This window comes from Macaca fascicularis, chromosome 6, assembly GCF_037993035.2.
Source record: "Macaca fascicularis isolate 582-1 chromosome 6, T2T-MFA8v1.1".
Lineage (NCBI taxonomy): Eukaryota > Metazoa > Chordata > Mammalia > Primates > Cercopithecidae > Macaca > Macaca fascicularis.
Window position 1 is genome coordinate 145577845 of NC_088380.1, and position 13407 is coordinate 145591251.

General features: G+C 43.1%; 1 protein-coding gene across 11 annotated transcripts in view; it reads right to left on the reverse strand.

Moving 5' to 3' along the window:
• The window catches only part of SIL1 (SIL1 nucleotide exchange factor), a 242322-nt gene that overhangs the window by 130791 nt on the left and 98124 nt on the right, over positions 1–13407 (reverse strand). For 6 of the 11 annotated variants that reach the window (XR_012414144.1, XM_045394936.2, XM_045394934.2 and 3 more), the window contains one exon: positions 13238–13273. The exons of the other annotated variants lie outside the window; for them this stretch is intronic. Coding sequence is in view for 5 of the 6 variants with exons in the window: in XM_045394936.2 (XP_045250871.2) it covers positions 13238–13273 (36 nt within the window). In the remaining variant the exon portion in view is untranslated. The remainder of the gene's footprint in view (positions 1–13237; positions 13274–13407) is intronic. 11 annotated transcript variants of the gene reach the window in all.

A 13407-nucleotide genomic window follows, 5' to 3' on the forward strand; every position in this document is an offset into this window, starting at 1 on the left:
CCAAGTAGCTGGGATTACAGGCATGCACCCAGCTAATTTTTTTTGTTTTTAGTAGAGATGGGGTTTCACCATGTTGGCCAGGCTGGTCTAAAAATCCTGACCTCTAGTGATCCCCCCGCCTCGGCCTCCCAAAGTGCTGGGATTACAGGCATAAGCCACTGCGCCTGGCCATAAATGAGTTTTAAAATAATGAATTATTGGCCGGGCGTTGTGGCTCATGCCTGTAATCCCAGCACTTTGGGGGCTGAGGAGGGTGGATCACTTGAGGTCAGGAGTTCGAGACCAGCCTGGCCAAAGTGGTGAAAACCTGTCTCTACTAAAAATACAAAAATTAGCTGGGCATGGTGGTGCGTGCCTGTAATCCCAGCTACTTGGGAGGCTGAGGCAGGGGAATAACTTGAACCTGGGAGGCGGAGGTTGCAGTGAGTTGGGATCGTGCCATTGAACTCCAGCCTGGGTGACAGAGTGAGACTCCATCTGAAAAAAATAATATTAATTTCTTTTTTAAAAAATTTTTATATAAATAGAAATGGGGTCTTCCCATGTTGCCCAGCCTGAACTCAAACTCCTGGACTTAAGCAATCCACCCACCACAGCCTCCACAAATAGTAGGATTATGGGTATGAGCCACTGCACCTAGCTAATATATTTCTTTCTTCATCTCCAACTCATACTCCACTCCTTGGGCTAACAATCAGACATCAACACCAGCCCAGACCCCAGGACCCTAACTTCCACCCTCTAGGCATTACTTCATTCCTAATCCAATATCCTGTTACAATCCCATCTCTTTCCCATATGACACCAGGGTAAGGGAATCAAAGGGGTTGGTAAGTATCTTAGAAATGATAGGTGCCAAGAGGTTCATGCTGTGTGGGGAAGAGTGAGGCCACAAGGACACTGAAAGATTCTAAGAACCAAGACAGGCCTGTAATCCCAGCTACTCAGGAGGCAGAGGCGGGAGAACTGCTTGAGCCCAGGAGTTTCCAGGCTGCAGTGAGCTATGATGGTGCCACTGCACCCCAGCTTGGGTGACAGAGCAAGACCCTGTCTCAAAAGATAAAAACAAGATGGCCACTGATGGGCTATAGTCCTGGCTCCCTGAGGCAAAACAATAGGCTTATGGAAATTGGGGGAGCAATCATATTGTTTTGAGGGAGCAGTCATACTGTTTTAAGTTCTGGGAGAGAAGATGATAGAGGAGGTGAGGCTGACAGGCTATGAGAGGAAAATGTCAGAAGTAGGGAAAGGTCACAGGAGAAGTGGGTATGGACCCTGGAATTTCTCAGGATATAGGAGGAACTGGGCTTAAGAGAAAACCTTCTCCCTTACACCAAGTTCTCAAACAATGGGAAGAAGAAAAAGTCTCCTCAGGGAGAGGTTACCAGACCACCCTTCCACATCCCAAGTGGCTAATGTGGCTAGCATCCAGCCACCCACCCACAGCCAGGTGCTCATCCCCTTCCTCCTCCAAACCAGCCAAGGCAGCTGGCACCCATGTCTGCCGTAATGTGGGTACCTCCCTGGCCCACCCGGAACACTGCCTCTGCTCCAGGTTCTATCCTTCACCCTCTCTTTCCATGCTAAGCAATCATTAGGCCCATGGAGCTGCTGCCACTGGAGCTCAGACTCCTCTGAAAAGATGACAGAGAATCTGACCCTCTGCTTCCTGCTGCTGTTCTGCCCACAATGATTCTTTCATTCACTTGTTCAGCAAACAGTTGCTGACTGCTGACTAGGTGCCCTTTCCTTTTTGTCATTTCTCTGACAAATAACAGTGAAGTCAAAAATATCACGATACATTTTCAAAATCCAAATCATTCCTGGTCAGTTGACTGGCTGACAAAGCCTTCCTAATAAGTGGGATTTCATTCCCCATGGGAACACATGCCCTGTCCTCAAATGCCAGGGCTGAGCTCATTCTACCTGAAAAGCAGAGTGTAACTTCTGATGCCAGCTCCATTACCCCACCTAGCTCCTGTCCATCAGCTCAGTTTCTCAGAACAATTTCTGGGGCAATAATGGGAAGAGTCCTTGTGAAGAAGTCCAGTTCGCGTATGCCTGGACCCCAAGCTATTCCAGCTGGACTCCCAACTAGACTACCTATACTGTGGCAGATAAGCCCAGAATCCTCCTCAGCCCTTTCAAGGGAAGACTTGGCTTTGGTCAGCAGAGAGTCTACAGTTTTCAGCTCCTGCAAGCTCTGCCTCTGTTGCAGAGAGCTGTTTTGCATGAAGTCATGATTGTTTAGGGCAACCTGTAACTAGTGCCTGAGCCAGGCATGGATATAAAAACCTAACCATTTTGGCCTAATTCAGGATCATCTGAAAGACAGTACTCACTTCAGAACTCCTCACTGGGATGCACAAGGCTTCATCAGGCTTGCATCAAAGTTTGACTGCTTCCTCTGCCCGATACTACTTCCTCCCCCTTCCTTTCATAGGGGTCGATCTCTAATAAACATACTGCATTCAAACCTCTATCTCAGCATCGGCTTCAGGAAAACCCAACCCACAACACTTACCAAAAGTTTTTCAAATTTGAGGAGCTGCTACACCTTGTGGGTTCCGTTTGTGGCAGAACTCCAAGCTCTAGTATATATGGTTGGAACACTGTCTTAGAAAGGAGGAGGCAGAAATAGTAAATATCCCCTCTGTGACTATGTAACATTTGAAGGACTCCTCAGAAGACCTTTTCTGAACTGAAACAGTGGGAAAAGATTTCAATTGTCCAGCACCACCCATAAATCATAACCACATTCTCTAGTTAGCACATACTACTCACTACTCAATCACTAGTTCAGATTCTTACCCTTCCCTTGAACTTCTGACTCTCCACTCTCAGTGGAGGCCTGGCCTTCTACATCACAGAGCAAACAGAAGCTGTCAGATGGGGTCGCCCCAGCTTCCCACTAGCAAGCGGATAGAGTCCACCTTTTGAAGAACTTTACCTCTTACCCACCCTCTCTCCTGAATCTTCCCTCTGTCCCTATGTACTAGAGTCTCTCATCAGCATTTATAAATAGTCTTCAGTTTCTTTTTTGTTAAAAAAGACACAAAGAGTCCATCAGCAGATGAATAAACAAATTTGTCCATACAATGGTATCTCCATACAATGATACATTATTCAGCCATAAAAAGGCATGAAGTATTGATACATACTACACCAAGGGTGAACTTCAAAATTATTATGCTAAGTGAAAGAAGAGAGACACAAAAAGTCATGTATGTATGACTCCATTTATATGAAATATCCAAAATGAGTAGACTCATAAAGACAGAAAGGAGCTTTGTGGCTGTCAGATGTTAGAGGACAGGGAAATGTGGAGAAACTGCTCAGTGGGTATGGGATTTCCTTTTGAGGTGATGAAATGTTTTTGGATTAAATAGAGGTGGTGATTGCACAACATAATTAATGTACTAAATACCACTAAGCTTCTCACTTTAAAATCATTAATTTTATATTATATAAATTTAACCTCAATGTCAGAAAAAGAATAAGGAAAAACTTCCCTAGACCCCTTCTGGGTAGCATCTTTTCTTATCTCCTTTCATTTTTCTTACACTGACAACTTCTCAAGGAATGTCTAGACCTCCTTACGCGCCGTTCACTCCAAAGTCCACTCCACACCACTCCACTCTCACCCAGTGACAACCACTGATGCTTCCCACTCCTCCCCTCCTGAGATTTCTTGGCAGCACATGACACATGAGGCCAGTTCCTCAGTCCTAAAGTAAGTATTCTGCCCTGATTTCCTTGAGACTGCATACCTGATGAGTTCCTGCCGCTACAGCCTCTCCTTTGCCAGCTTACCCTCTTCTACCTGACTGTTAAGAGTTGAAACTTCTCAGGATGCTCTTGGTTCTCTTCTGGGGCTCGTCAGTTCTCATGTCTCCAACTGCCATCTAAATACACATACACACAAACAGGAGTGCACAGAAATAAAACTAGAAGGACCTACTAGATAATAAAACATATTGCAAAGCCTCTGTAATTAAAATGGTTTGGTACTGGTGCATGAATAGACAGAATTATCAATGGAACCAAAAAGAATATTCAAAAACAGACCCAACTGCACACAGAAATTTAACATATAGTAAGAGCAGAATCTCAAATCTATAGGGAAAGCACTTTTTTTTTTTAGACAGAGTCTCGCTCTGTCGCCCGGGCTGGAGTGCAGTAGTGTGATCATAGCTCACTGCAACCTCAAACTCTTGGGCTCAAGTGATTCTCCCACCTCAGCTTCTGGAGTAGCTAGGACTACAGGCACGCACCACCATACCTGGCTAATTTTTTTTTTCTTTTTTGTAGAGACAAGAACTATGTTGCCCAGGCTGATCTCAAATACCTGGCTTCAATCCATCTGCCTGCCTCAGCCTCCCAAAGGGCCAGGATTACAACAGGAGTGAGCCACTGCACCTGGCCAAGTCAAACTTTTTAATAAGTAGTGTTGGGATAACTCAACGGACATACTGAAAAAGGTAAAAATTAACCCCATGTCTTATGCCTACCTGCCAAGATAAATTCCAAACAAATTAAATCTTTAAATGTATAAAATGAAAACATACAAGTATGAAAAGAAAGCATAGGTCAACTACTCTATAATCTGGGAGTAGTAAATAACTCTCCTAATTATTATTCAAAATCCAAAAGAAATCACAAAAATATTAATAAATTTGATTATGCAGAAATAAAAATAGTTTTATAAAAAATAAAAATGCATGGAAAATATCATAAGCAAAAAAGACAAATGTCAAACTAGGTAAAGTATCTGCAATTTAATATCATAGACAAAGTGTTAATATCCCCAATATACAAAGAGCTTTTAAAAAATAAGGAGAAAAAAGACCAAAAAAACAATAGAAAAAAAAGCACTACAGATATGAACAGACAAGTCACAGAAAAAGAAATACAATGCTATTTAACTCTATGAAAAGATTTTCAACTTTGCTCATCACATGAGAAAGGTAAAATAAAACTACAGTAGAAAACTGCTTTCCACCTATTAGGTTGTAAGTACTTTGCAGGCGAGACTAGGGAAACGAAATTTACATATACAGCCCCTATAAAGGGGAATTTGACAACATCTAATAAAATTATAACTGCATTTACCCTCTGACCCAGAAGTCTGACTTCTAGGAAGTGACTGCAAAGATATGTTGGCAATAACCTGGATGAGCCTGGAAGTAGATTCTTTTCCAGAGCCACTAGAAAGGGACACAGGCTGGCCAACACCCTGGTTTCAGGCTGTGAGACCCTGAACAGAAGACTCAGCTAACCAGGACCTAGATTTCTGACCTACCTCAACAATGAAATAATAAATGAGACGGTGTTGGAAGCCACTAAGTTGGTGGCAATTTGCTTCACAGCTGTAATTTGCAATACAGCCCTGCAGATGGGGGAAAGGGGTTCACACCAAGGCTGGAAATGGGAGTAAGTGGGCTGTGTGAGATCTTAGGCCATCTAGCTTGGCTGAAACAGCAGACAGGCAGAGCTAAGGACTTAGAATAGCTGAGGTTCTTGAGGCCAGCCCTCCTTGCCTGACCATCCAACAGGAGTATGGGAGCAGGAGGTGAAGAAAAAGGTCAAGGAGGGGCAACCCCTGGCATTGGCAGGTGGCATTGCTGGTACTGATAAAAAGCATATGATCACTAAGACTTCAGATTTACCCTAAAGAATCTATAAGTACTTCTGTTTCTTCTACTTTCCCTTCTCCCTCTAGGCCTCCCCTCCTTTCCTGGACACTCAGACTTTAAACTAGATGGCTTTGAAAAAGGTAGGAAAAAAAATTTAACAAAAAGGGAGCCCATTATTTGGTAGAAATTTCTCCTTTGTAAGTTTGCCTTTTATATAAGTCTATTTCTGTAGATAAATTGAACCCAACTGTGATATTTAAATCATTTTAAGAAAGTACATTCTGTTTTACTTGCAAAAAGAGGGGACCCTTGGCCTCTTCCTTGAGACAGGCGAAATGGAAGGGGATGCAAGATACCCTGCTTATTTATCTCCAAAAGAAATCTATAGCCCCAGGCCCAGCCCAATTTTTGTGCCCAGCAGGAACAGGCCTTTGTTCAGAGAACACCACAGGTATCATGGGCACCACACCAAAAACAGAAAGCAGAACTGCTACATCTTTGGGCTCAAGACAAGGGGAACATGAAAACAACAGGAGATGGAGAGTGCCAGGCACAAAGGAAATATCTTTTATCTTACATTTTGTTGCTCCTAATGACCTTGTTCAGGCCTCAAATCAGTATGACTTCATTCTTTGGGAAGTACATTCTATGGAAGCTTTAAAATATATTATGAGGTTGCTACAGTTTAAATGTGGCCTCCAAAGTTCATGTGTTGGAAACTTAATCCTGAATGTAACAATGTTGAAAGAGGTGATTAGGTCATGAGGGCTTTGCCCTCATGAATGAATTAATGTCACTATCACAGAAGTGGGTACGTTTTCACAAGAGTGGTTTATTAAAAAAGTAAGTCCAGCTGGGTGCAATGGTGTGCCTATAGTCCTAGCTTCCCAACTGCGTGGAAGGCTGAGGTGCGAGGATTTGATTGAGCCCAGGAGTCCAGCCCAGGCAACACAGCAACACTCCGTCTCTTTTTTTTTTTTTTCTTTTTTCCCCTAAAAGGCAAGTTCAGCCCCATTTTGTTCTCTCACCACATGATGCCTTTGGCCATGTATGCCACAGCAGCTAGGCCCACAACAGATGCAGCTCCTCAAACTTGGATATCCCAGTCTCTAGAATTGTAAGAAATAAATCTATGCTCTTTATAAATTACCCATTCTCAAGTATTCTGTTACAGGAGCATAAAATGTACTAAGACAGAGATAAATCAAGTTCTAACACAGGGGAAGACAGGTGCTGTTGAACAGGTGCTGCCCACAATCCTTCAGAGCGCGGTTAGCTCCATGTCTCTTCCCACACTAACTCAGTCCATGTTTGTGAAAAGGTACTACCCTGACACCATCTCCATGAATGTCTCAGAGGACCTCCTGGCATTGTGCGGAGGGTAGAAGAGATTGGTTCTTCTCCATGATGGTTAGCGGAGGTCTTCAAAACTCCATCCCTCACCCATTATATTTTTCTAAGGTACTTTTAAAATCCTTTCAACTCTGTATCTATAACTCACTGTGTGAGGTAGATTTTCTTTCATTTGTCCCAAATTTATTTCCCTTGGGATCACATGATGTCAGGCTCTACTGAACAGGATTTGTTGCACCAGTCCACATTCCCATTATCTTCACCCTACAAATTCTCAGTGCATGGCAAAGAGAAGCTCAGTACAAATTGTGAGTAGATGAATTTTCCTTCTCTGGCTTTTCTCCACATCAAAGAGTCCCATGCTTTCCCCACTGTCTTCAAATCCACACACACTCCACATCTGTCATGGACTGAACTAGAATCAGAGATAGTGTTCCTCCTCTCAGGAAGCCAGTCCTGGATCATGTTTCAGGTTTAAACATGAAATGGGGAGGGTATCTCATAAACCAGCCCTCACCTGCAGCAGAAACAATTTCTGCCAGGAAAGTAGTAAATGAAGCTATTTATTTGCTCTTCCTGCTGATGGAGTGAACACATTGTGTTTCTGTACAACCTACCTCCAACCTGACTCTCACTTCCAAGCTGAGCAAAAGTGGAAAAGAAACAATAGGAATCACGTCCCCATTGGAATGGGAAACCACTGGAAATCTCAAGAGAAACAAAGGCCTAAACACAAACTCCCTACACACCTTAAGAATAAACAGGCAATACAACAGAAACCATTCTATCATTCATTAGCAAATCTTTATTGAATACCTGTTATGAGTCAAGCACAGCCCTGGGCTCTGAAGATCTAGATGTGAGCAAGACAGACCAAAATCTCTGTCTACTCAGGGCTTACATTCTAGTAGTACTTAATGTTGTTTATTGTCTGTTGTTGAAGAGTACTGGTCAGGTATTTATAGAATGTCCCACCATCTGGGTTTGTCTGATGTTTTTCTCATTAGACTGGGGTCGTTGGTTTTGAGGAAGAATACCACAGAGGTAAAGGCCCCTTTGTCTCATCATACCAGAAGGTGCATCATATCCACATGACAACACTGGTGATATTACCCCGGCCTACTTGACACCCTTGATCACAGGTAGTACTTACCAGATTTCTCCATTGTAAAGTGACTATTTTTCCTTTTCCAAAATGTGTTCTTTAGAAATGAGTCAGTAAGTCTAGCCCAACTGGAAAGATGTAAGCTCCACCTTCTAGAGGGGGGAGTATCTATATATAATTGGAATTCTTTTTTTTTTTTTTTTTTTTTTTGAGAGCATCTCACTCTGTCTCCCAGGCTGGAGTACAGTGGTGCGATCTCAGCTCAGTGCAACCTCCGCCTGCTGAGTTCAAGCAATTCTCGTGCCTCACCTCCTGAGTAGCTGAATTACAGGCATGCACCACCATACTCACCTAATTTTTGTATTTTTAGCAGAGATGGGGTTTCACCATGTTGGCCAGGCTGGTCTTGAACTCCTGGCCTCAAGTGATCCACCTGCCTTGGCCTCTCAAAGTGCTGGGATTACAGGCGTGAGCCACATGCCCAGCTCTATTATTGGAATTCTTCTGCAAGAAAGATCTAATTTTTGGCTGAGTGCAGTGGCTCACGCCTGTAACCCAACCACTCTGAGAAGTGCAAAAAATACAAAATTACAAAAAATACAAGAATTAGCCACTGCAGTGGCACACACTTGTAGTTCCAGCTACACAGGGGGCTGAGGTGGGCGGACTGGTGGAACCAGGGAGGTCGAGGCTGCAGTGAGTCATGACTGTGCCACTGCACTCCAGCGGGAGCAACAGCGCAAGACCCTGTGTCAAAATTAAAAAAAAAAAAAAATTTTTTTTTTTAAAGAAAGAAAGATTTAACTCTTGAGAAGAGACAGAACAAGGTGGTGGACTAGAAGGCTCCATCAATCGTCCCTCCCGCAAGGACATCAATTTAACAACCATCTGCACAAGAAAAGCACCTTCATGAAAACCAAAAATCAGGTGAGCATTCACAGTACCTCTTTCAACTCTGTGTCGCTGCAAGATGCACTGAAGAGACAGAAAAGAGAGCCTTGGATTGCTAACGCCCACCCCCCAACAGTGACAGTGTGGTATGAAGAACATCTCCAGGCGCTGGCAGAGGGAGAGCACAGCAATTGTGAGGCACTGAACTCGGTGCTGTCCTATTAGAGCAGATAGAAAAACTGGACCAAACTCAGCTGACATCTACCCACGGAGGGAACATTTAAACCAGCCCACACCAAAGGGGAATCACCGATCCCAGCAGTTTAAACCTGAGTTCCCACAAACCTTGCCGCCACAGGCTAAAGTGCTCTGGGTCTCTAAGCAAACTTGAAAGCCTGTCTAGAACGCAAGGACTGCAGCTCTCAGGTGAGTCCAAGTGCTGAACTGGACCCCAAGACAGTAGACAGTGGGTGGCAGAGGGGCGGGAAACATAGTCTCCTGAGACACTAGCCAAGGCACCTACGGGAATCCTGGCATCATCCTTCCTCTAACTCTAGGCTGCACAGCTCGCAGCTCCAAAAGAGGCCCCTCCCTTCTGCTTGAGAAGAGAGAAAAGAGTGGGGAGGACTTCATCTTGTGTCTTGAACACCAGCTCAGCCACAGCAGAATAGGGCACCAGTCAGAGTTGTGAGGCACCTGTTCTAGGCTCTAGCTCCCAGATGACATTTCTAGACACACCCTGGGCCAAAAGGGAACCTGCTGCCTTACAGGGAAGGACCCAGTTCTGGCAGCATTCATCATCTGCTAACTGAAGAGCCCTTAGACCCTGAATAACCAGCAATGATGCCCAGGTACCATGCTGAGGGCCTCGGGTAAGCCTCTGAGACAGCTCAGCCACAGGTGGGTAGAGCACCAAGCAGGCCCCTGGGGTCCCAAATTCCAGGATCTGACTCTTAGATGATATTTCTGGACCTGCCCTGGGCCAGAAGGGAGCACACTGCCCTGAAGGGTGAGTCCCAGGCCAGGCAGCATTTACCACAAGCTGACTTAAGAGCCCTTGGACCTTAAGGATGGTAGTCTGGCAGTACTCCCCACGGGCCTGTAGTGGTGGTGGCCACAGGGTGGGGCTCCTCTGCCTTTGGAAAGGGGAGGGAAGACTGCATCTTGTGGTTTAAGTGCACCTCAGCTGCAATACCACAGAACACCAGGTAGATGTCTAAAGTTTTTAACTCTAGTCCCTGACTCCCAGGTGGCACCTCTAGACTGAGGCGCCGTCTGGGAAAGTATGTCCCACACAGCACCTGGGGGAGCTGGCTGCTCTGAAGGAAAGGATATAGGCCTGGCTGGTATTGCTACCTGCTCATTGTAGAGCTCCAGGGCCTTCAGTGAACACAGGCAATAGCCAGGGAATGGTTACAGCGTCGGAATAACCTAAAGACTCCACCAAAAAACTATCAGAACTAATAAACAAATTCAGTAAAGTTGCAAATTTGGTAAAGATACAAAATCAACATACAAAAATCAGTAGCATTTCTTTTTTGTTTTGTTTTTGTTTTTGTTTTTTTGTAGACATCTCACTCTGTTGCCCAGGCTGGAGTGCAGTGGCTTGATCTCGGCTCACTGCAACCTCCACCTCCCCGGTTCAAGCGAGTCTCCTGCCTCAGCCTCCCGAGCAGCTGGGACTACAGGAACACGCCACCACGCCTGGCTAATTTTTGTATTTTTAGTAGAGACAGGGTTTCCCCATATTGGCCAGGCTGGTCTCGAACTCCTGACCTTGTGATCCACCTGCCTCGGCCTCCCCAAAGTGCTGGCATTATAGGAGAGAACTGCTGTGCCTGGCCCTAAAAATCAGTAGCATTTCTATATGCCAACAGTGAACAATCTGAAAAAGAAATTTAAAAAGTAATCTCATTTACACACATAAAATTAAATATCTAGGAATTAACCCAAGAAGTGAAAGATCTCTATAATGAAAACTATAAAACACAGATGAATGAAATTGAAAAGGACACCAAAAAAATGGAAAGAGATTCTGTGTCCATGGATTGGAAGAATCAATGTTGTTAAAATGTCCATACTACCCAAAGCAATCTGCAGATTCATGCAATCCCTATCAAAATACCAATGACATTCTTCATAGAAATAGAAAAACCAATCCTAAAATTTATATGGAACCACAGAAGAACTAGAATAGCCAAAGCTATCCTTAGCAAAAAGAACAAAACAGGAGGAATCACATTACCTGACTTCAAATTATACTACAGAGCTATGATAACCCAAACAGCATGGTACTGGCATAAAAATAGACACATATGCCAATGGAAAGAAGAGAGAACGCAGAAACAAATACACATACCTACAGTAAACTCATTTTTGACAAAGATGCCAAGAACATACACTGGGAATAGACAGTCTCTTCAATAAATGGTGCTGAGAAAACTGGAGATCCACATGAAGAAGAATAAAACTAGACCCCTATCTCTCACCATATACAAAAACAAAAATCAAATCAAAGTGGATTAAATACTTAAATCTAAGACCCCAAACTATGAAACTACTATAGGAAAACATTGGGGAAAATTTCCAGGACACTGGTCTGGGCAAAGATTTCTTGAGCAATACCACACAAGCATAAATAACCAAAGCAAAAATGAATAAATGGGATCATATCCAATTAAAAAGCTTCTGCACAGCAAAGGAAACAATCAACAAAGTGAAGAGACAACCCACAGAATGGGAGAAAATATCTGCAAACTACCCATCTGACAAGACACTAATAACCAGAATATATAAGAAATATATAAGAAGCTCAAACAACTCCATAGTTAATAATTCCATCAAAAAATGTGTAAAATATTTGAATAGACTTTTTTACTTTTTTTTTTCTTTCTTTCTTGAGAGGGAGTCTCACTCTGTCGCCCAGGCTGGAGTGCAGCAGTGCGATCTCAGCTCACCACAACTTCCGCCTCCCAGGTTCAAGTGATTCTCCTGTCCCAGCTTCCTGAGTAGCTGGGATTACAGGCACCCACCACCACACCTGACTAATTTTTGTATTTTTTGTAGAGACAGGGTTTCACCATGTTGGCCAGGTTTTTCTCAAACTCCCAACCTCAAGTGATCTCCCCCTCTCGGCCTCCCAAAGTGCTGGGATTACAGGCGTGAGCCACCACACCCGGCCTGAATAGACATTTCTTAAAAGAAGACATACAAATGCAAATGAATATGAAAAGGTGCTTAACATCACTGATCATCAGAGAAATGTGCATCAAAACTACAATGAGATATCATCTCACCCCAGTTAAAATGGCTTATATCCAAAAGACAGGCAATAGCAAATGCTGGAGAGGATGTGGAGAAAAGGGAACCCTCATACACTGTTAGTGGGAATGTAAATTACTACAGCTACTATGGAGAATAATTTGGAGGTTCCTCAAAAAACTAAAAATAGAGCTACCATATGATCCAGCAATTCCACTGCTGGATATATACCCAAAACAAAAGAAATCAGTCTATCTAAGAGATATCTGTACTCCATGTTTGTAGCAGCACTGTTTACAATAGCCAACACTGGAAGCAACCTAAGTGTCCATCAACAGATGAATGAATTTTAAAAACTGTGGTACCTATACACAATGGAATAGTATTCAGTCATTAAAAAAAAAAATGAGATCCTATCATTTGCAACAACATGGATGAAACCAGAGATCATTATTTTAAATGAAATAAGCCAGGCACAGAAAGACAAACATCATATGTTCTCACTTATTTGTGGGATCTAAAAATCAAAACAATTGAACTCATGGATGCAGTGGGTAGAACGATGGTTACCAAAGGCTGGGAAAGGGAGTTGGGACAGGAACGGGGAGATAGGGATAGTTAATGAGTATTAAAAAAACAGAAAGAATGAGTAAGACCTACTATCTGATAGCACAACAGGGTGACTGTAGTCAATAATAGTCTAATGGTCCATTTAAATAACTAAAAGAGTATAACTGGACTGTTTATAACACAAAGGATAAATGCTTGAAGGGAAGGATACCCCATTCTCCATAATGTGATTATTATCCATTGCATGCTTCTATCAAAACATCTCATGTACCTCATAAATATATACAACTATAACATATGCACAAAAAGTAACAAAATTTTTTAAAAGATTTAACTTCTCTCCCCTAGTCATTTATTTAAATGAGTTTAGACTCATGTACATTTATTTTATAATTTTAGTTATAATCCAATACTACCTTACCTATTTTGTTGCTTTGCATCAATCCAGCTTGGGACGCTGGAAAAGAAAGAAAGTCACTTGTGAGGAAAGACTAAGGGAAGTGAGGGAGCCAGCCACAAAGCCATCCAGTGGAAGAACATTTTAGGTCCCAAGGTGTGACAGCCTGGTGTGTTTAGGGAAAAACAGCAAGG